This window comes from Lepidochelys olivacea (genome assembly GCF_965140295.1).
Source record: "Lepidochelys olivacea isolate rLepOli2 genome assembly, chromosome: 6".
Lineage (NCBI taxonomy): Eukaryota > Metazoa > Chordata > Testudines > Cheloniidae > Lepidochelys > Lepidochelys olivacea.
The window spans coordinates 74,667,072-74,692,529 of NC_140416.1; the positions used below are offsets into that span (position 1 = coordinate 74,667,072).

The 25,458-nt window shown below is 38.9% G+C and overlaps 1 protein-coding gene across 2 annotated transcripts in view; it reads left to right on the forward strand.

Moving 5' to 3' along the window:
• The window catches only part of DPH6 (diphthamine biosynthesis 6), a 377,259-nt gene that overhangs the window by 154,438 nt on the left and 197,363 nt on the right, over positions 1 to 25,458 (forward strand). For both annotated transcript variants that reach the window (XM_084632603.1, XM_084632602.1), the window contains exons 9-11: positions 9,659 to 9,809; positions 13,728 to 13,859; positions 19,787 to 19,916. In XM_084632603.1, coding sequence (XP_084488729.1) covers positions 9,659 to 9,809; positions 13,728 to 13,859; positions 19,787 to 19,916 — 413 coding nt within the window. The remainder of the gene's footprint in view (positions 1 to 9,658; positions 9,810 to 13,727; positions 13,860 to 19,786; positions 19,917 to 25,458) is intronic.

Sequence of the window (25,458 nt, forward strand, 5' to 3'; positions counted from 1 at the left end):
AAAGTTGGGTATCAACGGATCAAATAAGCTTTTTTTCCTTGGCTATTATAAACAACTAAAATAATATTGTTATTAATAGCACATTCATTTTGATAGTCCATGGAGACCTCATTTACTTCATCAGAAAAAAGCAAGGTCAGTAATTGTGTTGTACATCACATAGAAATCTAGCTTCATCAATATTTTACCTCTCCTATAAGAGCTTGGCTTTGTACAGCAAAAATGTGAAAAAGCTTTTCTCTTGTTCATCGTTTGCTTTGTTTGCTATCGATTCACACATACCCCTCCCCACAACAAACATCATGTCACATGCATATAATGAGTGAAATCTTAAACCCATTGAATGGGAGTTTTGTCATTGACTTCGGTGGGACCAAGATTTCACCTATTGTATTTTGCCTTATAGTTTGCCCATATGAAATCAGATGCTTCTACAGAAGATCACTTGTTTGAATCTGACCCAGCTGGTAGTGAGCTAAAATTGTTACTGTCTGATAACTGGTCATTGGTATGTGAAATACACTGATGGTCTTTGTAAAGTTCCTAGTGGACATGTGTCCATATTATAAAAGATAACATGACAATGACACCAATTGGCACCCTTGTTTATAATGTTTATAAAGAGGCCAAGGATTGAATGTAAACTGAAGTATGCTTTCACTTCTAGCAGTAGGCACTCCAGACTAGAGCTGAGGCATATGGAGCAGTGTGGGGAATCTTGTAGCATTGTTGTCTGTGCTGTGCAAGTTCTGTGGAAACAGAGGATTTCAGTCTCCAGGACTGTCAAGGGGGGTATCTTTAGCAAGCACCCAAATTCACTTAGCCAGAAAAAAAAAGACTCTTGAAAGTTGAAGAGGGACTGGTACTGTCTGTGTACCTGACACTCTTGTGACCTTGGGCAAATTGCTGAATCTCTCTGTTCCCTAGTTTAATCATCAGTAAAAAGGGTATAATGCAAGAGTAAACCATCCTAGAGTGCTTTGGCATGCTGAAAGCATGCTAAAATGTCTGGAGATAGGGCAGTTACCTTGCTAAGTTATAGTGTCTCGTGAATAACAAGAGATAGAAACCAATGCCACATACCACTGGAAAAATGAGAACCAAGCCATTTTAATGGACAACAGTTTTCTCTAATCCTGGTGAGTATCCTAATATGAAATTTTAAATCACATCCTCCTTATAACATCCCCACCACCTTCATTTTTCTCCTAATTTTATTGGCTGCTATTTTCATAAGCAGTTCTTGTTTTCATGTTCAAATGCAGGAAAAGTTGCCCAGTAAAATTAAGTGGAGAAAATGTTAGGCTTTGAGGGAAAATAAAGGATGATAAGTCTGCTTACCTCCATTAGGATGTTGTAGCTCTCGTTGAATTTGTAAATTGGACCGGCTTATTGCCACAGCAGCAGAGGATTCTGATAACCTCTCAGGCTGAGAATCACAGCCAAAGTACAGATGTCAACATCTTTGTTTTGTCTACAAAAATATGATTGAAATAATTGAATAAAATAGGTAATACTCAGATTTTAAGACTAAGTCATAGCTTGTGCTGATCTTAGACAAATTATTGTAAAATGAATGTTTTGTTCCCTCAGTCCCAGAAGTGCCTGCATCAGTTGAGCAGGACCATTCACATGCGCCCAGTAGCACAACTCACAGCACTATCTGCTATCCCTTAAGGTGGGTATATCCCAGAACTGGAAGAAAGACAAGTGTGGTTTTCTTCCTGTAACAGGCAGTAGAAAGAAGAAAGGTGGGTGGTTGTTTGTCCGCCTGTGATAGAAAGTGATAGTCTTCTGTGTTTTTTGCTTGTTAGGTGGCATGCTGTCTTGTAAACCAGCCAATCCATCTCTGTAAATTACATACCGAACCAAAGTCATGAGATGAAGCTCACTTAATTGTTTGTGACGTTCTTTGAAATCCCTCAGTGGAAAGGCGCTGTAGCAATGCAAATAATTTCTAATACTCTTATGACTCTGTAAAAAGCTAGCAAATCTTTCTAGCGAGTCAATTTGAGGATAACTTTAAAATATTTGTAAATGCTAGAAAATGTGTTTGGGAAATGTTGCCATGCCTTATGTACTAAAGAAGTACAATCCTGCATGTTAGATTTGATTTAACTATATCTAAAATAAACCATTTCTGTCCAGCTTCTTAAAGCATCATATTTTCTGCTAATCTCCATTTGATCATGCTTCTCATTTTCAATACTACTTTGAGAATGCTGAAAAAAGAGCTTTGCATTTATTTGTACACCGTGCTTTAAAAACATCACCTAATCCGTAAGACTTCTTCGTCTTGGATTCAGACTACCAATGGCATATGCTGGGGAAGGGAAAAAAGGAAAATCCAATCTACGTCCATGGAGTGTTGTGTCTTATTGCCCATTTGGCCTTTGTCCTTTCCCTCAGCACATCTAGGTTCTCTCTCCACATCCTAAAAGCGTAACTAACTCTGGCTCTATGTATGCTTTCAAAACCTTTCCTGCAAACGAAGTGGAAGTTCTTGTCGATGTACACTGATTTATCTGAAGAGCTTAGTGAGCATATTAAGCATCTCTTCTGTCATGATATCTGGAGTGGCTCACAACCGTAAGTGCATATCTTGGGGCAGACTGTCAAAAATAGGGCAGACACCCTAAACTGGTGGTGTGTTCTATAATTAGTTTTTACCAAGCCAGTAACAAATGTGAACTCCTGGATCTCTATAACAGGAGTCGCAGACAGTCCGCTTAGGCTCTCCAGTCTATCTTGCCCCCCAGACAAACTGGATTTAGTGACAAATGGTCACTTATACCAAAAATTATACCACATTCAGATTTCTTCCTGTCTCAAGAGACCAATCACTTACACCCAGATTAGTTGGTACCCTAGATCTTACACCAAAGACAACATATGTAGCCAATCCACTAATAAATTATCTCAAGGTTTATTAACTAGGAAAAAGAAATGAGAATTATTTACAGGTTAAAGCAAGTAAACATATACACACACATGAGTTACACTCTAAATCCAAAGAGTGACAGAATTGTAGTGATCTGTCAATGCAAAGCGTCTTTCAGGGTGGACCCAGGAGGCAGCCCCTGGGGATCTCTGGCTTCAGTTCAAAGTCTCTGGCCCTTCAGAGTTCAATAGCCAAAAAAATAGAAAATTTTCCTTTGGCTTTGTTTTATTTCCTTCATTCAGCTTCCAAGCCCACAGTATGTAGCATTTCCCAGGTGCAATAAGGCCATTAACCAATGCTTTACATTGCGATAATCTTTGATGGCCCATGTGTTTTTGATAGTCCTTCTGGATGGGCCGAGGTGAGAGGGAGGGATGATTCCCAGGCCTGAGTTAATAAATTTAGAGTAAACATTTTCAAAGTTATAAAGCAAAACTTACCTATTTTCTTACAGCCTGGAATACAGATGTTAGAAGTGAGATTAATGCATGCAGCAATTTACAGGCATTTCATAGAATCTGAACACTAAATACATTCTTATAAGACTAATGCCTGTTTTGAGCAAAACTAATACACAGGTGACCTGTCTGGTCTCCAGCCATGAGGTTGTCATTTCTTAGCTAGTGCCTGCAACCTGGGTAAGAGCTGGCATCTGGCCTGCCAGTGCACAATATCCCTCTACTTTATTCCGTCCCAAAATTTCTCTATTTCTCCAATAAAAGGAATAGTTCTTTTTCCATCCTTTATAAATATAAAAGATTCTTTTATTAAACAAAACAAAAAACCTGATCTTTCAGAATAATTTCTCGTGTCCCTACACAGTGCTTGAAAAACTGAAAGAAGCTGCATGCGGTCCCCCTCAATATGTTTGTTTTAAGAAGCAATATGATCAAGTTAGAAAGCATGGAACAAAGAGATTATCTTAATCTTTCCTTATGTTTTATGAGTTCTCTGCTCTGTTCTATTCTGATTGCTATTGAATGGGAGAACTGTCATTTTTAGATTTTGGTAGTAACAAGCTTCCATGCCTGCTTCTGTGATGGAGAATTTAGGTTTCTTAACAAGACAAACACTAAGAGTCTGGCAGTTACTGATGTTTCATATAATGCTACTCATGTGTGCGTGGAGCCTTAGACACATAAGATAAGGTACCTGCTTACAAACTAAAGGCCTCTACCTAGAAACACGTATGCGTGTGCTTGACTTTGGAACACTTATGCGTATGCTCAGCCATTGGAATACCTTACCAGGGGTTTCTGTGGACTCTCCGTCACTGGAAATTTTAAAATCAAGTTTGGATATTTTTGCTAAAAGATACGTTGTAGTTCAAACAGGAATTTAATTCAGGGAAATCCTATAGTCTGTATTATACAGGAGATCAGACTAGATGTTCATGTTGGTCTCTTCTGGCTTTATAATCACTGAATCTATTAATATAACTTTACTCATGTCCTATGTCAGTACAATGACTCATGTGAGTACAGTGAAGCAAATGCATAAGTGTTTTCAGGCTCAGAGCCAAAATTAGACTGATATCATACCATAGTGGGTGGGGAAAGGGGAGAAATACAGTAATCAATAGAAAAAAATAGATTGCTTACGTGAAAGAGCATGAGTGTTGTTTTGTGGTAACAAAGACCCTATACTATTTTTATTTTTTAAATGGACAAACACAGAAGGGAAGATCATCTGTAGAACGCAAGTCCCTTTATGGCAGTCTCATCATCCTCTGTTTCAAGTTTCAACCTCCTAGGCAGATTAGTTTCTCTGTAGGCAGTAATGGCAGACCAGTGTTTGTACTAGCTCTGAAAACAGCAACTAAGCCGGATCTGGCAGTTCTGCCTATGCTGGCATTGAGCCCATAGCCTAAGCTAGTGCCAGGTCCCACACCTAATGCTTCAGCTGAAGCCTGCACCTGTGCTGGTGCCGATTCTGATTGATTACCTGCATTGTTGGAGTAATCCAGGTTTCTGCCTTGAAAAGGCATTGCCATTTATCCTAAGCCTTGAAATCAACAGGACTGCATAACTGTTTGTGCAGTCCTTTGTGTATTTATAGTGACATCAGACGATTCCTACAGCTTGACAGTAATTTCCAAAAGGAATGTCGATGAACAGGAGTTTGTGTAAATGTATGTAATTATATTCAGTATATCCATATATGTAAATGGATGTTGATAGGACTATAATATGTACACATGTGTGGACACACACACATACATATAACCTTATTGATATTAATATATTTAGAAGAGAAGGAAGACAATGGTGGGAGTTATGAAGGTTTTATTTGGCTTAAGTTCGGGATGCTTGTATTATTCATAAATATCAGAGTCACAAGAGAATTCTGCAGGTGATCCTGAGCAAATGCTCATATAATCTTCATATCCCATACCATGCCATCATGAATTATGTGTATGATGCTTATTTTACAGAAAGGGTGTTTAGAAATTTACTTAAAAGTGTATGCTATAGAGCAGTGGAGGACAACCTGCAGGCTGCATGTGGCCCATCAGGGTAATCTGTTTGCGGCCCGCGAGACATTTTGCTGACATTGACTATCTACAGGCACGGCCCCCCGTAGCTCCCAGTGTGCCGTGGTTTGCTGTTCACGGCCAATGGGAGCTGCGGGAAGCGGTGGGCTGTAGGTTGCCCACCACTGCTATAGAGAGTTATTAAAAATACAATTGGTACTGTTTTTATATCCCTTCAGTTGCCCACCATTGCTATAGAGAGTTATTAAAAATACAATTGGTACTGTTTTTATATCCCTTCGCTTGTAAAATGCTTTCGCACCACAAATTGAACCATACAGGATTTGAAAGCAGAGGAAAATTATAACAAACCTCTCATAATCATCTAAAAGAGCTTTCTACCTATAAAATAGTGACTTTAAAGAAGCTAGTTTGTTTCTAGCCTTTGTAGATGATAAAGGGATTATATCATTGGAAAGGGGGAATTCGTTCCTTTCAATTATATATTCATAGTCATGATGGATCATGAAACCTCTAATTGCGAGAGGAACATGTTCTTTTTTAGCAGAAATTCAACATTTTGGAGGAGAAGGAAGAGAAAGTGTTGTGACAAGTTGTTTTCGGGGCAAAACCAAGAGCAACACCACGATATTGGCACTGGTATCATGATGGTTGTGCACATGCTTATATAAGGGGTAGGAGGAAGGGGCACAACCAGGCTATCCAGGTACAGTTCAGGACTGGCTAATTTCATGGTAACACTGTTTTAACCTGCATTCACTGTGGTTCCAATGCTAAATGCCAGAGAAAGCAACTGGAAATTAATGCAAAACTAATTACATACTAGCAGGAAAAGTAATACCTTTTTCTGCTTGGTTGCATTGCATGGTTTATAGACATATATGAAAGGAGGCAGCTCTTGGAACATCACTGTTTCCCTTGTGGTTGCTCGTGGAGGGGCAATCTAGTTTGAGTGTTACTTACATGCTGTCTGAGAATCCTACCCCTTTATTTTCTAGATATAGTAGAGGGGTTGTGGGTCTCATGTAGCCCTGTAGGCAACAACAAAACAGAACTACCCACAAAAATGGTAGAATTTGTTCAATTAATGGGAAAAGATATGGATACTGTTGGATGCTAGTATGTTGTAATGGATGTAATGTTTGGAGTGTATATGTTGTTTGTGCTTAGCTGCAGCCTTCATCTTGCCACTATTATGTTACATTCAGTTGACTTGTTTTAATGTACAGTTGGCTCACATAAAATAGACTATTGCCCCGTCTTTTACACCTTCCTAGGAGGAATGAATAAAATGAGTTCCAATCAAAGAGCGTCAGCTCCTCTTAGAGCATAGTTTTAGTGTCTGCAGTTCTTGCTAAATTCCCCTTGAGCCTTTTTAGAGGCAGCTAGGGCTAAGGTTCCTCTCCTAGATAATGACCTTTTTGTAATTTAACCTTTCCTGAGAATTTCCAAACATACTGCTTTCACTTAGCTGGATCCTTTTACTCCCCGGTGAAGCCAGACATTTATGTAAATGTGGAGTTCTCAATGCAGACTTTTGACCCAAGCCAGTGTGTGTGTGTGTGTGTGTGTATGTGTGGGAGGGGGAGTTTGCTAGGGATCAGTCTCATAACTTAAAGAAAGCACTTTAATGCTGAAATGAACTATATCATAGGTGTTTGGAGGGGGCTTTTTTAGGAGAGAGGAAAAATACAAAAAGGAGATTATTTGGCTAATTATGATGGCCTAAATATTCAAAAGTGACTACTGATTTTTGGTGTGTCTGTTTTTGGATGCCTAGCTTGAGACACCTTGAAGGGGCTAGATGTTCAAAGGTGATATGCACAGAGGAGCCAATTTAAGGTTAGACCAGTAACCTTAATTCTGGCATTTTCAAGTTTTGAGTGCTTCACTGTACAACATAAATTTGATTATATGTAGTTTGATGTATGTATTTCAGTATATAGTGTGTAATTTGTCTGCATGCTTACAGGATATTTTCATCAGGTTCCAATTCTATGCTAGAAGACTGCAGAATTGTTCATATTGTTTTTTGTATTCCTTTTTTATCTTGCTTTATTCTGCTTTTTCCTCATTTTGTAGATTTAGTGTGTAATAAAAATGCAATAATGTACATAGTTGCATAAGTTGCACACTGTAGGAAAAAATCATTTAAAATTATGGGCCATTGAGCAGCAAATGAATTAATAGCATATGGAGGTAATGCTTATAGTAATATTCAGTCAAAGACTATGGGCAAAATTCTACCCTAGGTCATCACTGATGTGTTTAAATGGAGAGGAGCAGTATTAGCAAAGCCAAGTGTCTAGGAGTCACCATGCTGTACAGAATGGGGTGTCTCAGGAGGACTTGGTAAAAACTACAGCGTACAATGGTTCTTTTGTTGCTCAAAAAATGAGAACCATGCACACTCTTTCTTCGCATCCAGTATCTGCTGTTGAACACAGACTGCATGAAGGTGCACTGGGGCCTGGTCATGACCCTAAGCCAACTAATTATATGCTTCCTTGGGTCTAAGGAGTACTTGCAGATACATTAATTAGGGTGTCCTTCACAATGTTCGAGAGAGTGCTAGTTATATCAAGGTACAGTAGTAGGCACTTTGCTTTTTTTTTCCTTCCTATTGTACTGAACAACACCAAAAAAGAATTTACCCTTAGGGAATATCTACACTGCAGCCAAAAACCTATGGCTGGCCTGTGCCCGTTGACTTGGGTTCATGTTGCTCGGGCTAAGGGGCTATTTAATTGTGGTGCAGATGGTTGGGCTCAGGCTGGAGCCCCGCAATTTGAAGAGCCCTTTCGTCTGAGCCATGCGAGCCTGAGGCCAGCCGTGGGTTTTTAATTGCAGTGTAGACAAACCCTTAGTTTATACATTCTGGAAGATGCTGTTCTCCATGGGTCTAATCCATGCTGTGGATTTTAATAGGTGTTGATGATGCTTGTGGACTCACTAGATCAGTCCAATGAGTATTTTTAGGATACATTCATTTTTTGAAGTCAACCAGTCAGTCACTAGAACATGCTAAACATGTTTTTTAACTTTCCTGTTATACTTTCCTAGACCTCAGTGTCAAATATTTTAATGTCAGAGATAACTGTTCTATCTTTCTATTTTCCTGCCTGCCTTTGAATAGTACCACTATCCTTTCCCTATCAGTAGTATCTCAGGAGGGTGTTGAACAGCAGCTACTAAAGGTAGGCATTTTTAAATCAGCAGATCCAGATAACTTGCATTCAAGAATTTTAAAAGAGATGGCTGAGAAGCTTGCTGGACCGTTAATGTTGATTTGCAATAAGTCCATGAAGCTTGGGGGAAGTCCCAGAAAACGGGAAGAAAGCTAATGTTATACAAATATGTTAAAAGGGTAAAACGGGATGACCTGGGTAATTATAGGCCTGTCACCCTGACACCAGTCCTGGGCAAGATGGTGGAGCGGCCGATACAGAACTCTATTAATAAAGAATTAAAGGAGGGTTTCTTCAATCTAGCAGAGAAGGGTATAACACAGTCCAATGGCTGGAGGTTGAACCTAGTCAAATTCAGACTGGAAATAAGGTGTACGTTTTAAACTATGAAAGTGATTAACACCTTAGAACAAAGTAACAAGGGTTGTGGTGGATTCTCTATCATCAGCAGTTTTTACATTTAAATTTTTCTAAAAAATATGCTTTAGGAATTATCTTGGGGAATTTCAATGGCCTATACAGGAGGTCAGATTAGATGGTTATTATAGTTCCTCGTGGCTTTGGAATATCTGAATTCCTTACTTCTGGTAAAGTATATCTGTACTCGATAATGGTGGCATAGCTTTTATTTGTTACAGTATTGTTTTGTCTTTGTTACCTTGAATATCATCATTCCTTACATCTGTTGTTTTACGTTGCTGAATCTGCATTATTATTCCATACTTCACATCAACAATATCATATTGTATTGTGCTTTTTTGCAGTCCAGATAATGATGAATCCTTTGCCTTTCCTCCATTATTGGTCTTAAGATTAAATTTCTTTTTAGCACTATGTGACAAAGTTCCTCCTCTGCCTTGGTGGGTCCTGCACTTATTGGCGGATTTGCTCACATCTGGCCCGGCCCTGTCACAGTTAATATTCCTTGTTGTAAAAATCTTAAGGGTTTAGGGTTTTTTAGGTTTTGAACATGACACTTTACCACAGCCTAGCACAATATTTGCTTGCTTATGTCAGAATATTTGTTTCAATCAGGAGGAATCTTCAGACAAATTTATGATCTGTAGCTGTTCTTGCAAGGTCAGCTGCAATGAAGATAGTATTGCACCTGTATCTGAGGAAGATGGACCACAGAAAACCCCTCCTATCATCTGGAAATTATTGGAACATAATTCTCTGCAATACAGTGAGTTTTGAATACCTGCATACCTCTCTGTCATTAGGAGAGGGGGGTTATATTTATTTCATATACTCTTGTGGAACATAATATTAAACATTATAAAAAAATTCTGTTTGGTGAATGTTTGTAATCATTTTGGTGTCCAGACAGTCTGAAGGAAAAATGCATCTGGGATAATGCATATAAGGAGAAATTTTTTGTCTCTGCACAAGGAGATCATCTTGGGTGATGACATACAATATTTATACTTATGCGTCTGAGATTAATTCCAAGATTGATCTTGCTTCTTGATAGGATAACCTTGTCAGTTTTTTATAAGAGTAAATACCAAGTTTTCACAATACCGCCTCTGTCCGTGTAATTTAATCTGTTTTATAATATAACCTTCAATTAATTGGATTGGAGAAAAGGTTATGGTGGCTTAAAAAAAATCACACACACTCCCCCCAGTCCCTGCATCTTTTAAAAATATAAAATAGCCTGCTCTGCCTCAATTTTCAGTGTACCAAAAAGTCCCTTATGTACTTTTTCTTGTGGTTGGAATGTGAAAGTGGTACTGTTACAACTTTCTTTTCAATCAGACTACTTTCACAATTTCATTTGGTGTCCATGCAGCTTCTAATGCTCAGAAGTGACTCAGGCTGTTCTATCTGGAGGCAATTGACTCAGATTTATACATGGGTGAATTCATACACGTAATTCGCATTAGTGTTAATGGGCAATACAAGCTACCAATGTTGAAATCCTTCTTGATGACATGTCCATGCCACCTAGCATTTGAACTGTAATGTTCTGAATCTTATTTATCTGAATTAGAGCCAGTTCCTGCAAATAGTTACTTCTGCAAGGAGTTGCGTTCACTTGCATAAAGGCAGAGGTATTATACACAGAGCCCTGCTTGGGTTCAAAATTTATATCTGCATCTGATCTGCAATCTGCAGATATGGTCTACGGATATAGCTATCCACAGAGCAGGGCTTGAACTATACAAGCAGGAGAGTGCAGATTCATGCCCTTAGACTACAGCTCTGAGACAGAATTCACCCTTCATCTTCCTCCACATTATAAGGCATCATGTACATTTTAGAAACAAATAAGAACTCCACCTTGCATTAATGGTAAGCAGCAGGATACGGACCCTGGACTTCAGGAAAGCAGACTTCGACTCCCTCAGATGGGATGGGTAGGATCCTCTGGGGGACTAACATGAAGGGGAAAGGAGTCCAGGAGAGCTGACTGTATTTCAAGGAATCCCTGTTGAGGTTACGGGGACAAACCATCCTGATGTGTCGAAAGAATAGTAAATATGGCAGGCGACCAGCTTGGCTTAACGGTGAAATTCTAGCGGATCTTAAACATAAAAAAGAAGCTTACAAGAAATGGAAGTTTGGACATATGACCAGGGAAGAGTATAAAGATATTGCTCGGGCATGTAGGAATGAAATCAGGAGGGCCAAATCGCACCTGGAGGTGCAGCTAGCGAGAGATGTTAAGAGTAACAAGAAGGGTTTCTTCAGGTATGTTGGCAACAAGAAGAAAGCCAAGGAAAGTGTGGGCCCCTTACTGAATGAGGGAGGCAACCTAGTGACAGAGGATGTGGAAAAAGCTAATGTACTCAATGCTTTTTTTGCCTCTGTTTTCACTAACAAGATCAGCTCCCAGACTGCTGCGCTGGGCATCACAAAAAAATGGGGAAGAGATGGCCAGCCCTCTGTGGAGATAGAGGTGGTTAGGGACTATTTAGAAAAGCTGGACGTGCACAAGTCCATGGGGCCGGACGAGTTGCATCCCAGAGTCTAAAGGAATTGGCGGCTGTGATTGCAGAGCCATTGGCCATTATCTTTGAAAACTCGTGGCGAACGGGGGAAGTCCCGGATGACTGGAAAAAAGCTAATGTAGTGCCAATCTTTAAAAAAGGGAAGGAGGAGGATCCTGGGAACTACGGGCCAGTCAGCCTCACCTCAGTCCCCGGAAAAATCATGGAGCAGGTCCTCAAAGAATCAATCCTGAAGCACTTACATGAGAGGAAAGTGATCAGGAACAGTCAGCATGGATTCACCAAGGGAAGGTCATGCATGACTAATCTAATCGCCTTCTATAATGAGATTACTGGTTCTGTGGATGAAGGGAAAGCAGTGGATGTATTGTTTCTTGACTTTAGCAAAGCTTTTGACACGGTCTCCCACAGTATTCTTGTCAGCAAGTTAAAGAAGTACGGGCTGGATGAATGCACTATAAGGTGGGTAGAAAGTTGGCTAGATTGTCGGGCTCAACGGGTAGTGATCAATGGCTCCATGTCTAGTTGGCAGCCGGTGTCAAGTGGAGTGCCCAGGGGTCGGTCCTGGGGCCGGTTTTGTTCAATATCTTCATAAATGATCTGGAGGATGGTGTGGATTGCACTCTCAGCAAATTTGCGGATGATACTAAACTGGGAGGAGTGGTAGATACGCTGGAGGGCAGGGATAGGATACAGAGGGACCTAGACAAATTGGAGGATTGGGCCAAAAGAAATCTGATGAGGTTCAATAAGGATAAGTGCAGGGTCCTGCACTTAGGACGGAAGAACCCAATGCACAGCTACAGACTAGGGACCGAATGGCTAGGCAGCAGTTCTGCGGAAAAGGACCTAGGGGTGACAGTGGACGAGAAGCTGGATATGAGTCAGCAGTGTGCCCTTGTTGCCAAGAAGGCCAATGGCATTTTGGGATGTATATGTAGGGGCATAGCAAGCAGATCGAGGGACGTGATTGTCCCCCTCTATTCGACATTGGTGAGGCCTCATCTGGAGTACTGTGTCCAGTTTTGGGCCCCACACTACAAGAAGGATGTGGATAAATTGGAAAGAGTCCAGCGAAGGGCAACAAAAATGATTAGGGGTCTGGAACACATGACTTATGAGGAGAGGCTGAGGGAACTGGGATTGTTTAGTCTGCAGAAGAGAAGAATGAGGGGAGATTTGCTAGCTGCTTTCAACTACCTGAGAGGTGGTTCCAGAGAGGATGGTTCTAGACTATTCTCAGTGGTAGAAGAGGACAGGACAAGGAGTAATGGTCTGAAGTTGCAGTGGGGGAGGTTTAGGTTGGATATTAGGAAAAACTTTTTCTCTAGGAGGGTGGTGAAACACTGGAATGTGTTACCTGGGGAGGTGGTAGAATCTCCTTCCTTGGAAGTTTTTAAGGTCAGGCTTGACAAAGCCCTGGCTGGGATGATTTAATTGGAGATTGGTTCTGCTTTTGAGCAGGGGGTTGGACTAGATGACCTCCTAAGGTCCCTTCCAACCCTGATATTCTATGATTCTATGATTCTAATGGGAATATTCAACCATTGCAACACTGATTGGGAGAATGTTGTGTTCAAGTAAGGTGCAGAAAATAGCCTCCCCCTATTTCCTGTAATTGTTAATTCAAGAAGTATTTTTAGAGTAAAATTTTCAAAAGGGCCCAAGTCCCATTTTCAAATTGACAGTTTTACTTCTGAGTGCCTAGCAGCCAATGTTTTCAAAGATATTTAGGCATCAAAAATTGTGGCATGGGGCCTAAATGAAATTTCAAAAGGGCCTTAGCAGGTTAGGCACCTAACTCCCATAGATAAGGTGGTATAGCTACTGAAATTGCAAGAATGACAAATAATACTTTAGATAACGCAATTTTTAAGAAAAGAGTATATTCTGGAGAAAATGTGTGGGAGATAATTTTGTCAGGTTCCATTTGGAAACGCTGATGACTGCACATTTACTTTTGATAGTTGTGTTGTATCTTACAGTCTGTAAATCATTTTTGAAGATGATCTAATAATCTATGATTTTGCTCTAAAAGTTTTTTCTTCCTGAGCATAGACAATTTGGTTTAAAAGATTTTCTTTGATAAACCTTAATCTGATATCTTTTGTCTTTGTAATCAGATTGATTTTCTTTCATTCCTTTAGGGAAGCCATTAGAATGTTCTGGAAAATCCTTAAGTGGTTACCAGTGGGTTTCAGGCATCACTGCCCGCTTCCTTCAACTAGAAGGAAGGAGTATTCAAGATGCAGCTCAGGAGGCGTTTTCTTCCCTCCAAGGTGCTTTATTAATCTGAACCATTATTTATCACTAAACCAATTGTTTTCTTAAATACAGTGCAAAGTAAAGAGCTGATATATTTTTATGTTTTGATAACTTTATGATTATAAATTTACAATCTCAGGCTTTCATTAGGCTGACACCATGCTATTAAGACTGCTAACTTTAATATTGAATACATTGTAATGTGCACAGATTTTGAAGACCCTAAAAAGCAAGGATAGGGGATAAAATCATTATATCAGAATTATTTACAAAATATTCTTACCAGCTTTGTGGAAGACAACTCTACACTTTTATGTAATGGAATATATACAGTTTATATGTGTACCTTTCTAGATATAATGTATACATTGTCTGTCTGTGCATGTATGTTCTAGATGCCAACTGCTTGGTAAAGTGCTTTTGTTACCACAATAATTTTAAATAAGTTTTCCAGAAAGCTGTTGCTCTTGTACATTTTGGCATCTAGGATTAGGTCAGTAGCAGTAAATCTCATTTATGTACTTAATGCAAAGGAAAAATTGCTGTTTTGGGAATCATGGAAGCCAGATTCCTTTCTGTCACACTCTTACAAGATATTGACATATAAAACAAAATGTTCCCATTTTGTTTTGCAGTCTTTTTGCATTTTAAACTTTAAATAAAGAATGTTTATGCAGGCTTCTTTTTCATTCATAAAAATGAAAATCATTCTTAGTGACTGTTTGGGTAGGCTTGTATTCTTTTCACGAATTCTTGTGATATATTAGCCCATAAAATCTTTACATTTGGCTTGTGCAGCTGAGTTCATGAATGAATACAGAATGATAAAGAAGCTTTAGCATTTTTAGAAAGCAAAGAAGTCATGCTTTCTAGATGGCCTTTAAGCTAGTTTTTAACAGCCTGGAAATCAGCAAAGAGGGTGTAATCAAACTTGTAGTTAAAGGCACTAGTGTTTAGCGTAAATCTTTTGGGCATAATCTGCAAATTGAAGCAAAGGGGCTCTATAACGTTTTCTTTGGTTCTCATTTTATTTCTTTGGATATCTGCCAATCCAAACATTATATATTTTGCCTTGCCATCCATCAGAAGTTTTTTTTAAAAAACCTACTTATTGTGTCACTGGCTAGTTGAGTAGCCTCTTGCTTTCAGCATATTACTTGTATTTACTGTATTTGCTGTATTGTTTTCCATTTCTGGCAAAATAATAGCTTTTTGATCCTTGGTAGTAAATGTCAACGCTCACATTTCCTGTGGGGTTTTTGCCTTTTCGTGTGGAGGGTGGGGAAAGCTGAATGAATTATGATCCTGTCATCTGAAGAAACCACAATATGTTTCTTTGCCAAATTTTTCTGAGTGCTAAACTGATCATGTGCAGGTATGCATGAGCCTTTTCCTGAACTCTTACTAGCAATGTACTTAGGACTTCAGCCTGTTCTCTATCATGATGGGAGAATGGAGCATAAACAAGTCCTTTTAACTTACTCCTTGCAAGGTTAATTGGTTTAATCACCTCTAAAGAAGATGAGTTTTGCCAGAAGGATTTAGAAATGGAAATTTGCTACTGGAATTCATGAAACATATGATAGTCCTAGCCCATAATATCAAAACCCGAAGAGAGAATCTAGTGCTGTACTTTGTCCATTTATTTACTTTTTCAAGATATATATTTTTATTCAAACTTTTCTTACATTAAAGTTTTTGGAAGGAGACAAAAATTACAATAGTAAATGTTATCTATAGAGGGCCAGTTCCTCAGCTATTGTAAATTGGCATTGTCCAACACAATGAGCTGGCCCAGGGTTGGATGTATTACACAGTACAGACTGTATTGATATTCTTTCTTGTACATTTTCAGGGTAAGGATCCTACTCAGGTCATCCATTAATAAATAAATGTATGCAGTGTAGTTGTAGGTATGTCGGTCCCAGGATATTAGAGAGACAACGTGGGTGAGGCAATATCTTTTATTGGACCAACTTCAGTTGGTGAGAGAGACAAGCTTTTGAGCCACACAGAGGTCTTCTTCAGAATCTCAAAAGTTTGTCTCTTTCACCAATAAAAATTGGTCCAATAAAAGATGTTGTTACCCACCTTGTCTCTCTAAATAAATAAATAGCATTCTGGTACTTGTACTTCTAGTACTTGAAACTATCATAGAATCATAGAATATCAGGGTTGGAAGGGACCTCAGGAGGTCATCTAGTCCAACCCCCTGCTCAAAAGCAGGACCCATCCCCAATTAAATCATCCCAGCCAGGGCTTTGTCAAGCCTGACCTTAAAAACTTCTAAGGAAGGAGATTCTACCACCTCCCCAGGTAACACATTCCAGTGTTTCACCACCCTCCTAGTGAAAAAGTTTTTCCTAATATCCAACCTAAACCTCCCCCACTGCAACTTGAGACCATTACTCCTTGTCCTGTCCTCTTCCACCACTGAGAATAGTCTAGAACCATCCTCTCTGGAACCACCTCTCAGGTAGTTGAAAGCAGCTATCAAATCCCCCCTCATTCTTCTCTTCCAGAGACTAAACAATCCCAGTTCCCTCAGCCTCTCCTCATATGTCACGTGTTCCAGTCCCCTAATCATTTTTGTTGCCCTTCGCTGGACCCTTTCCAATTTATCCACATCCTTCTTGTAGTGTGGGGCCCAAAACTGGACACAGTACTCCGGATGAGGCCTCACCAATGTCGAATAGAGGGGGACGATCACGTCCCTCGATCTGCTCGCTATGCCCCTACTTATACATCCCAAAATGCCATTGGCCGCCTTGGCAACAAGGGCACACTGCTGACTCATTCCTATCCTAAATATCCTAAAGAACAAAATTGTCAGACACATAGATGAACATAATTTGTTGGGAAATAGTCAACATGGTTTTAGTAAAGGGAAATTATGCCTCACCAATCTACTAGAATTCTTTGAGGGGGTCAACAAGCATGTGGACAAAGGATATCCAGTGGATATAGTGTATTTACATTTTCAGAAAGCCTTTGACAAGGTCCGTCACCAAAGGCTCTTAAGCAAAATAAGCCGTCATAGGATAAGAGGGAAGATTCTCTCATGGACTGGTAACTAGTTAAAAGATAGGAAACAAAGGGTAGGAATAAATGGTCAGTTTTCAGAATGGAGAGAGGTAAATAGTGGTGTCCTCCAGGGACCTGTACTGGGCCCAGTCCTATTTAACATATTCATAAACAATCTGGAAAAAGGGGTAAACAGTGAGGTGGCAAAATTTGCAGATGATACAAAACTACTCAAGATAGGTAAGTCCCAGGCAGACTGTGAAGAGCTACAAAAGGATCTCACAAAACTGGGTGACTGGACAACAAAATGGCAGATGAAATTTAATGTTGATAAATGCAAAGTAATGCATATTGGAAAACGTAATCCTAACTATACATATACAATGATGGGGTCTAAATTAGCTGTTACCACTCAAGAGAGAGATTTTGAGTCATTGTGGATAGTTCTCTGAAATCATCCACTCAATGTGCAGCGGCAGTCAAAAAAGTGAACAGAATGTTGGGAATCATCAAGAAAGGGATAGATAAGATAGAAAATATCATATTGCTGCTATATAGATCCATGGTATGCCCACACCTTGAATACTGCGTGCAGATGTGGTCGCCCCATCTCAAAAAAGATATATTGAATTGGAAGAGGTTCAGAAAAGGGCAACAAAAATTATGAGGGCTATAGAATGGCTTTTGTATGAGGAGAGATTAATAAGACTGGGACTTCTCAGCTTGGAAAAGAGGCAACTAAGTGGGGATATGATGGAGGTCTATAAAACCATGAGTTGTATAGAGAAAGTAAATAAGGAAGTGTTATTTACTCCTTCCCATAATAGAAGAACAAGGGGCCACCAAATGAAATTAATAGGTAGCCGGTTTAAAACAAACACAAGAAAGTATTTTTTCACACAACGCACTGTGAACTTCTGGAACTGCTTGCCAGAGGGTGTTGTGAAGGCCCAGTATTATAATGGGGTTCAAAAGGGAGCTAGATAGATTTATGGAGGATAGGTCCATCAATGGCTATTAGTCAGGATGGGCAGGAATGGTGTCCCTAGCCTCTGTTTGCCAGAAGCTGGGATTGAGTGACAGGGCATGGATTACTTGATAATAACCTGTTCTGTTCATTCCCTTTGGGGCACCTGCCATTGGCCACTGTCAGAGGACAGGATACTGGGCTAGATGGACCTTTGGTCTGACCTAGTATGTCCGTTTTTATGTTCTTATGTACTTTCACTTCAAAGGTGGTTCTGTCCCAATGAGGCTGAGTCATACCTGACCAAATGCTACAGACTCTTAGATGGCAGTGAAAGGCCCCAAACTCAGTAGAAATACCATGTACTTATTTTGTGTATCATGGATATAAGCTCTGTGGAGGCTATCTCTATGAACAAATGGATGGAGGATTTGTAGGTGGGCTAAGAAAATGGTGTGTGGATGTGTAGGTAGAGAGTGGTAGTTAGGCACACTTGGTGAAGCTTCTTTCTACCAGACACAGTCCTTCATGTCACCAGCAGCGCCCTGCCTCTGTATTGGGAGAAAACTTCCATCTCCCCACTCCCCCCACCACACATGCATAATTCCTCTTGCAGGGCAGAGCAGGATTTCACCTTTTTATCTTTTTTTAAAGTGAATCGTTTCTGTAACGAAGTTAAGAATTATGAACATTAAGAAATAAATTCCCTTTCTTTGAACTTGGTCAAATACAGCTATACATCAATCAGATTAGTTTTTCAGTTTAGCCCAGTATTTCCTCCCCAAAAATATGTTTCAAATCACACACGTTAAACTGTAACTTGAGAAAAAAATAATGCTTGGCAAAAATGTTCCGCTGACTGGAGGTTTGAAAAGTGCACTTATTTCGTAGCTGACTAAAGAAGAGCTCTGTGTAAGCTCACAATTTTGTCTCTGAATATTTAAAAGAATGGAGACATTTTACATAAAAACTATTTGCTTTCACTTTAGCCTCACTCAGCACATTATCTTTATGCTCTCATCCTACTTGCTAATTAGAACGAAAATATCTATGTCCAGTCTATATCTTTAAAGGGCAATATAGCCAAAACTATCATGAAGGGAGGCTTGCGTAGCAGTTAACTCATGTCATATGGGATCCTATTACTCTATATGTTCTGTATTCTTTCACACTTTTCAGAGAAAGCTTTGTACTTAATTTAGCTTCTGTAGCTCTTGAGATTTAAATGCAGAATATGAGGACCACACAGTAATATAGTGTCCCACAAATTTTGATAAGGCGCTCAAGATGGAAATGTGTGTTCTAAATTGCATCCTGTTAACTCCCTTAACTTTATTCTTCTTCCTCTATACAATCAGCTCTGGCTGAGTCCATTTTCTCACCCATACCCCTTTATCCTGAACCTAGTTTATCTGTTCTCTGACACCAAATATGTGTGTCCTTCTTTAACCCCTCTGCATATCACCTCCAGCTCCTTTAGTCTCTCCAACAGTTTACACCCCTTTACTTATGCTGAATTTGCCATTGCTTGATCTCCAGCAAGTGTATGATAAATTGCTGGAAATTGTAGTATATTCTACTATCCATTATTTTTATTTTTTACAGTAGCACAGTGGAATGTAGACTGCTATATATATGTATTTATTAAGATACAATGTATTTTCTTAAGGCAAGTATAAGTTCAGGTTTGAAGAATTTTCAGTTATGTTTTATCTCCATATTATTAGATAAAATTAACACAAAAAAGCACTTAATAAAAAATAAGGCTATACCATCAAAGATTATTGTAAGGGGAAAAGTAATATATTAGTAAAGCACTCAGTCATGTTAAGTAAGTGTTAGGTTATTATCATTTGATTTTCTTGGACAAACATAAGATGCCTCTGCTATCTTTCTGTGCACATTTCAAATGTTCTATCTTTAACAGCTGTATTATTTTTTTTCTGGCAGCTAATATGAATTCAAAGGGATTGGAATTGAAAGATATTATTTTGGTCCATCTGTATATGAAGAACATGAAAGATTTTGCTGTTATAAATTCAGCTTATGTGACACAGTTTGATTTGTGTCCACCGGCAAGGTAGGATCAGACTATTGCTATGGTATATTTATGATACACTGTAATATACTGTATTACTACTACTGTATTTATGAAGCTTTTGTACACATTTTTTTATGTCTCACATGTTCAGAAGTAGGCTTTTGTACACCTTTTTCTGGGGAGCATGCTGTTTTTTCGTCATACGCATTTTATTTCCTTCATGGAACAATTGCTACAATACATACTCATATCTACTGTGTAATTAAAAGCATGTATGTGGCAGGGAGATCCTATCAATGTTCCCAGTATGATGAGCCTGACTCCTTTTGCTGGCAGAGACCAAGCTTATCCCTTTCAGTATATGTCTAGTGTCTATCAGACTAGAGCTCCAAACTTCCTGCCAGGTCTGTTTGAATGAGCCAATCTAATAGTCTAGGCCTGTAAGATCACCCACAGTTCCAATTCTGTACTGCTCATGACTTCCAGGTTATGTAGCAGTTTTATGTTGGAAACTGGACTGATGTAGCAAATGCTTAGGTCTCTGAAAATCTTACTACAGTTTTTGAAAGTTGTGTGTCAAATCTAGCAAATTCTATTTACAGATAAAGTAAAAAAGAATTGTCTTTTTAATTTAAATTTTTTTTGTTAGAAGAGTACATTATAGGGGGGAAGCAGTAGATGGGATATAGCTCAACTTTAGCAAGGCTTTTGATACTGTGTCACTTGACTTTCTTATAAACAAACTAGGGAAATATAGCCTAGACCAGCGGTTCCCAAACTTGTTCTGCCGCTTGTGCAGGGAAAGCCCCTGGCTGGTCGAGCCGGTTTGTTTACCTGCCGTGTCCGCAGGTTCGGCCGATTGCGGCTCCCAGTGGCCGCGGTTCGCTGCTCCAGGCCAATGGGAGCTGCTGGAAGTGGCGCAGGCCGAGGGTTGTATTAGCAGAAGTATTGTAAGGAACACACAAGAAGTAATTTTTCCACTCACTCTACTCTGCAGTAATAAGCCCTCAACTGGAGTATTGAGTTCAGGGCACCACACTTCAGGAAAGATGTAGACAAATTGGAGAAAGTTCAGAGGAGAGCTTTAAAAATGATTAAAGGTCTAGAAAACGTGATTCACAAGGAAGGATTGTAAAAAATTGGTTTGTTGAGTCTGGAGGAGAGAAGGCTGACGGGACATGTTAACAGTCTTCAAGTACATAAAAGATTGTTATGAAGAAGAGGGTGATGAATTGTTCTCCTTGACCACCTAGGACAGAACAAGAGTCAGTGGGCTTAAACTGCAGCAGGGGCGATTTAAGTTAGACACTAGGAAAAACTTCCTAACTTATAAGGGTAGTTAGCACTGAAACAAGTTACCTAGGGAGGTTGTGGAATTTCCGTCATTGGAGGTTTTTAAGAACTGGTTAGACGACCATCTGTCAGGGATGGTCTAGGTAATACTGAGTCCTGCCTCAGTGCTGGGGACTGGACTAGATGACCTATCAAGGTGTCTTCCTGTCCCACATTTCTATGATTCATTGATTTCCAGAATGAGATCTAGAAAGACTCTTGCACTTTACAGTGCTTAGCAACTGAAATACTGATAGGTTGACTAACTGCTTTTCATTTAGTTTACAGAACCCTATCAACAGTTTATGTGATATACTTAAAACTTGAAAACTCTAACTTCAGGTCTGTTAAGGTAAAATTCAGTTTTTGTTCAAGTTTATAAAACATCTAATATCTGCATAAATGGAGGAAGAGTTGAGATTATAATCATTCAGTTAATGAAAGTGCTATACATAATTATATATATATATCTACATATATCTATATAAATATGTAGATATATATGGCAATAAATTGCTATAACAAAGCCACTTAATTTCCAGATGTGATATGGTAGAGCAATACCTTTTTGACTCAAAATATTCTTTTCATAAATAATACCCTAGTCCATTTTCCAGGATTGAGTGAACAGAACCATGAAAGATCTATGTAAGAATATTTTCTACAAAATGCTTCCTTTTATTTCAGAGTTAAATGTGCCTACTGATGGGGATACCATCACTTCATTTAGGAAACTATTCCTATCCCTAAAATCTCTGATTGAGAAGAAGGTTTTTCTAATATTCAGCCTAAATTTTCGTTTTTAAAAATTACATACCATTTCTCCTGATTTTGCCTGCCTGAACAACCATAAACATTTCCACTTCTTTGTTAGCTTTTACACTTTTCTGGACTTTCCAGATTGTCAATATCTTTTTGAATTAACTTCCCAGAAGTGAGAGCAATATTCCAGGTGTAGTCATACCACAGGGGTACGGAGTGGAACTTTTCCTCAGTGCTCTTTTGTGTAACACCTGTGTGTATGCTGTTCCAAATTGTATTGATCTTTTTATTGTCTGCCATGTTGCATTGCTAACTCTTGTATACTGTTCTGGCCACTGTCACCACTGCATCTCTTTCATCATTGCTGCTTTCCAAATTTTTCCCTCCCATTGAACATCTGTGTTTGGGATTATAAATACCCAGAACAAGCATACTTGCATTTTCATCATACCTTTGGTATTGTCTGTGAATTTATTAGCTTAATGCATACCCTCTCTTTCAGATCATTAGTTGAAATATAAATATATAAAGTTAAAGGACTCTGCAAGTGACAAAATGATTTTTTTTAGTGCTACATAAAATATTTTATAGGAAGAAGTTCTTCACTTTTTCCCATTGTGCAACAGTGAGGGCTTTATTACTTATTCAAGTTAATAAGATATATTTTCCCTACTTAGTAATAGCTCTACTAGTAATTGGATCTGTGTTGGACTCATTGCTTTGAAGTCTTCCCTAAGATAAATATCCATGGATCCTTATTATTGTCATGCCCCATAATTTACAAAATCATCCTATATTTTATCCCAATATACAGTCAGTGGAGAAGAGGTCCAAAAATAATGGAATTAAGTTGCAAGCTTGCATTTGCTACTGAGTGAATAAGATTTATACAATATATAATAGGAATTATGCAACATAGCAGCCTTATAGTAAAGATAAAATATAATCTGTTATTCAATCATTATAGCTTTATTACCAGTGTGAATACTACTGAGCTTGCCTTGCCCCATACCAATCATAACCACTTGATTTGATTTTTTTATTCGCTCTTTCATTTTTTGTCTATACCTGGTATATTTCAAGCAACCAGTGAGTGGATACTGTTATAAAAATTAAAAATAATATCACCATAGATATATGAATGTTAGCACAAAGAGGGAGAAAGAAGGGAAAAGGATAAAAAGTTATAACCCTAAAGAGAGGAATTGGCTTATGTGAAACCATTACCATTTAAAAGTAAATATGCCATCTTTTCCTTTTTAAAACTGTTTGTCAAAAATTTGTATCTTCTATTAGTGAAATTATATAAACAAACTAATGGAAAATGCATACACATAGGAGATAATAGCAGAGTTAGAGCATTGTCATGTGACAAATGCCAGTGCAAATACCGTGTCAAAATAAGTCTGTGGACAACATTCCTCTGACAAGATGCTATTCCACTGGCACTATTTATATTGCATCAAATGCAAATAAAGTTAATTCTGTTCAAATGTAATTATTGGTGCTCTCACTATAACCAAAGGGTGTAGATGTGCTAGAGTGACAGTTTTTCACTTGACCTTTCATAAAAAAATTATTTTCTGCCTTAGCCACAGTAAGTAAAAGAGTATATTTTAAAAGGTTTTCTGTATATTTATTGTATTGAATTTCTGAATGATTGGCATGAATTATTGCTAATTGTATAGAATGGTCGGGTGACCTGCTAAATGATTGGTCAGCACTGGTTTTATCTGGCATGATATGAGACAGCAGTAGAGTTATCCCAATGAAGATATGAGTTTGTAGTGTACTTGGTTTCAAAAGCAGTCAGAAACTGTAAAGCTTGGAAATAAAGGTTTTCTATCTACTCACCCTTTGTTGTCCTGTGTTTGGTGTTGTATGTTAATTTTTCCTCTTGGGGTATGGAGACATCAAAGAGGATTGATTTTACAGTCCTTTAGGAGAATATACAGTAGTATGGTATGTTTTTCTAGGCAACTCTGTCTTTGCTGGCCTGCCTGGAATACAGATTCATCGAAGACTTTCTCTCAATTTGTAAAAGTTTATTTATGGTCCTACACAAACAACACTGATCTGGGCCAGCACGATATGGGGCAAATAAATTGCATCCTGTGAAGGGGAGTGGCAGTTTACATTCCCACAAAGAAAAAGAGGGTATTTTTGAGGAATTGTCACTGAATCACTTCAGAATTGTAACCCAGTTCCCAGGACTTCTTCAGGGAAATCACCACTATACACTGCCCTGTACTCAGTGCTGAGCCTCGTGGTTCAATCAAGCCCCAAGAGTGAGAAGAAAATCCTTAATTTACTTAGGACCTGAATCTATTGAAAATAAATTGTGTTTGTAGTCCACAAGGGGGTGACAACTCTCACCAGGAATAAAAACAAAAATTACTTAAAGAATTACAGAGAGACAAGGTGGGTGAGGTAGTATTTTTATCGGACCTGCTTCTGTTGGTGAGAAGGACTAGCTTTCAAGCTTACGCAGAAAATGAGCTCTGTGCAAGCTCAAAATCTTGTCTCTTTCACCAACAGCAGTGGTGATATTACTGTGGATATTACTACACCCACCTTGTGTTTCTCATATCCTGGGACCAACACAGCTGCAACGGCACTGGAAACAAGAATGTAAAGAATTATAGGTGTATTTGGAATAATGTATCTTATAACAGATCCACAGTCCCCCACCCACCTTCTTTTCATGGTTAGAGAATTCTTTATATTACTTTATGTGTTACGTTTTCTGTTCCAATGGATGGTTAGATCCATTACATACTGTTACCCTTGCCTGGCTCAGATTTAGCCACCTCAGATGGGGCTGGTTAGCTGCTGTGAAATTTTAAATCTATGGACAACACACTGTGTATGACGTGACAATTTAGATCTAAACTACACATTGAGGTCCTGACCCAGGTAGCATAAGAACACTGAGCTCTCTGATAAACTCAGAATTATGCAGCCGTGTAAATTGATTATGAAATAATTTAATTACTTAGTGTGGCTCCTGAAATGAGATAGATGGGAATGGGCAGTACGAGAAGAGGCTAAAGTGCTGCCTTAAAGGGAGTGGGGAGAGGCTTCTAGGAGATGCAGGCAGCCATACAGGGTTACTAATCCACAAAAACATGAAGTTCTCTTTCTACATAGTCTAAGAGGAGAACATGGCAGGTTCTACTCCTTACTGTACAGCTCGTAAAGCTGCACAAGAGCAGATTTCCACTTCAGTGTATTTTAAGTACAGTCCCTCCTCCTGCTTCATCCTCTTCTGCTCTTCATGCTACTGCATGTCTTTTGCTCCCTCATTTGCATAGCTAGCCATACAATCCCCTATCACTTCATGTGGAGCTTATAAAAGAACAGGAAAAAAGGTTACAAGCTGGGAGGATGCAGGAAAATCGCTTTTTGTGATTATTTATGAAGCACAAGCAGACTTATACTGCATTTTGGTCAAAAGAAGAATTATGCACACATTTGCACGGCTGCA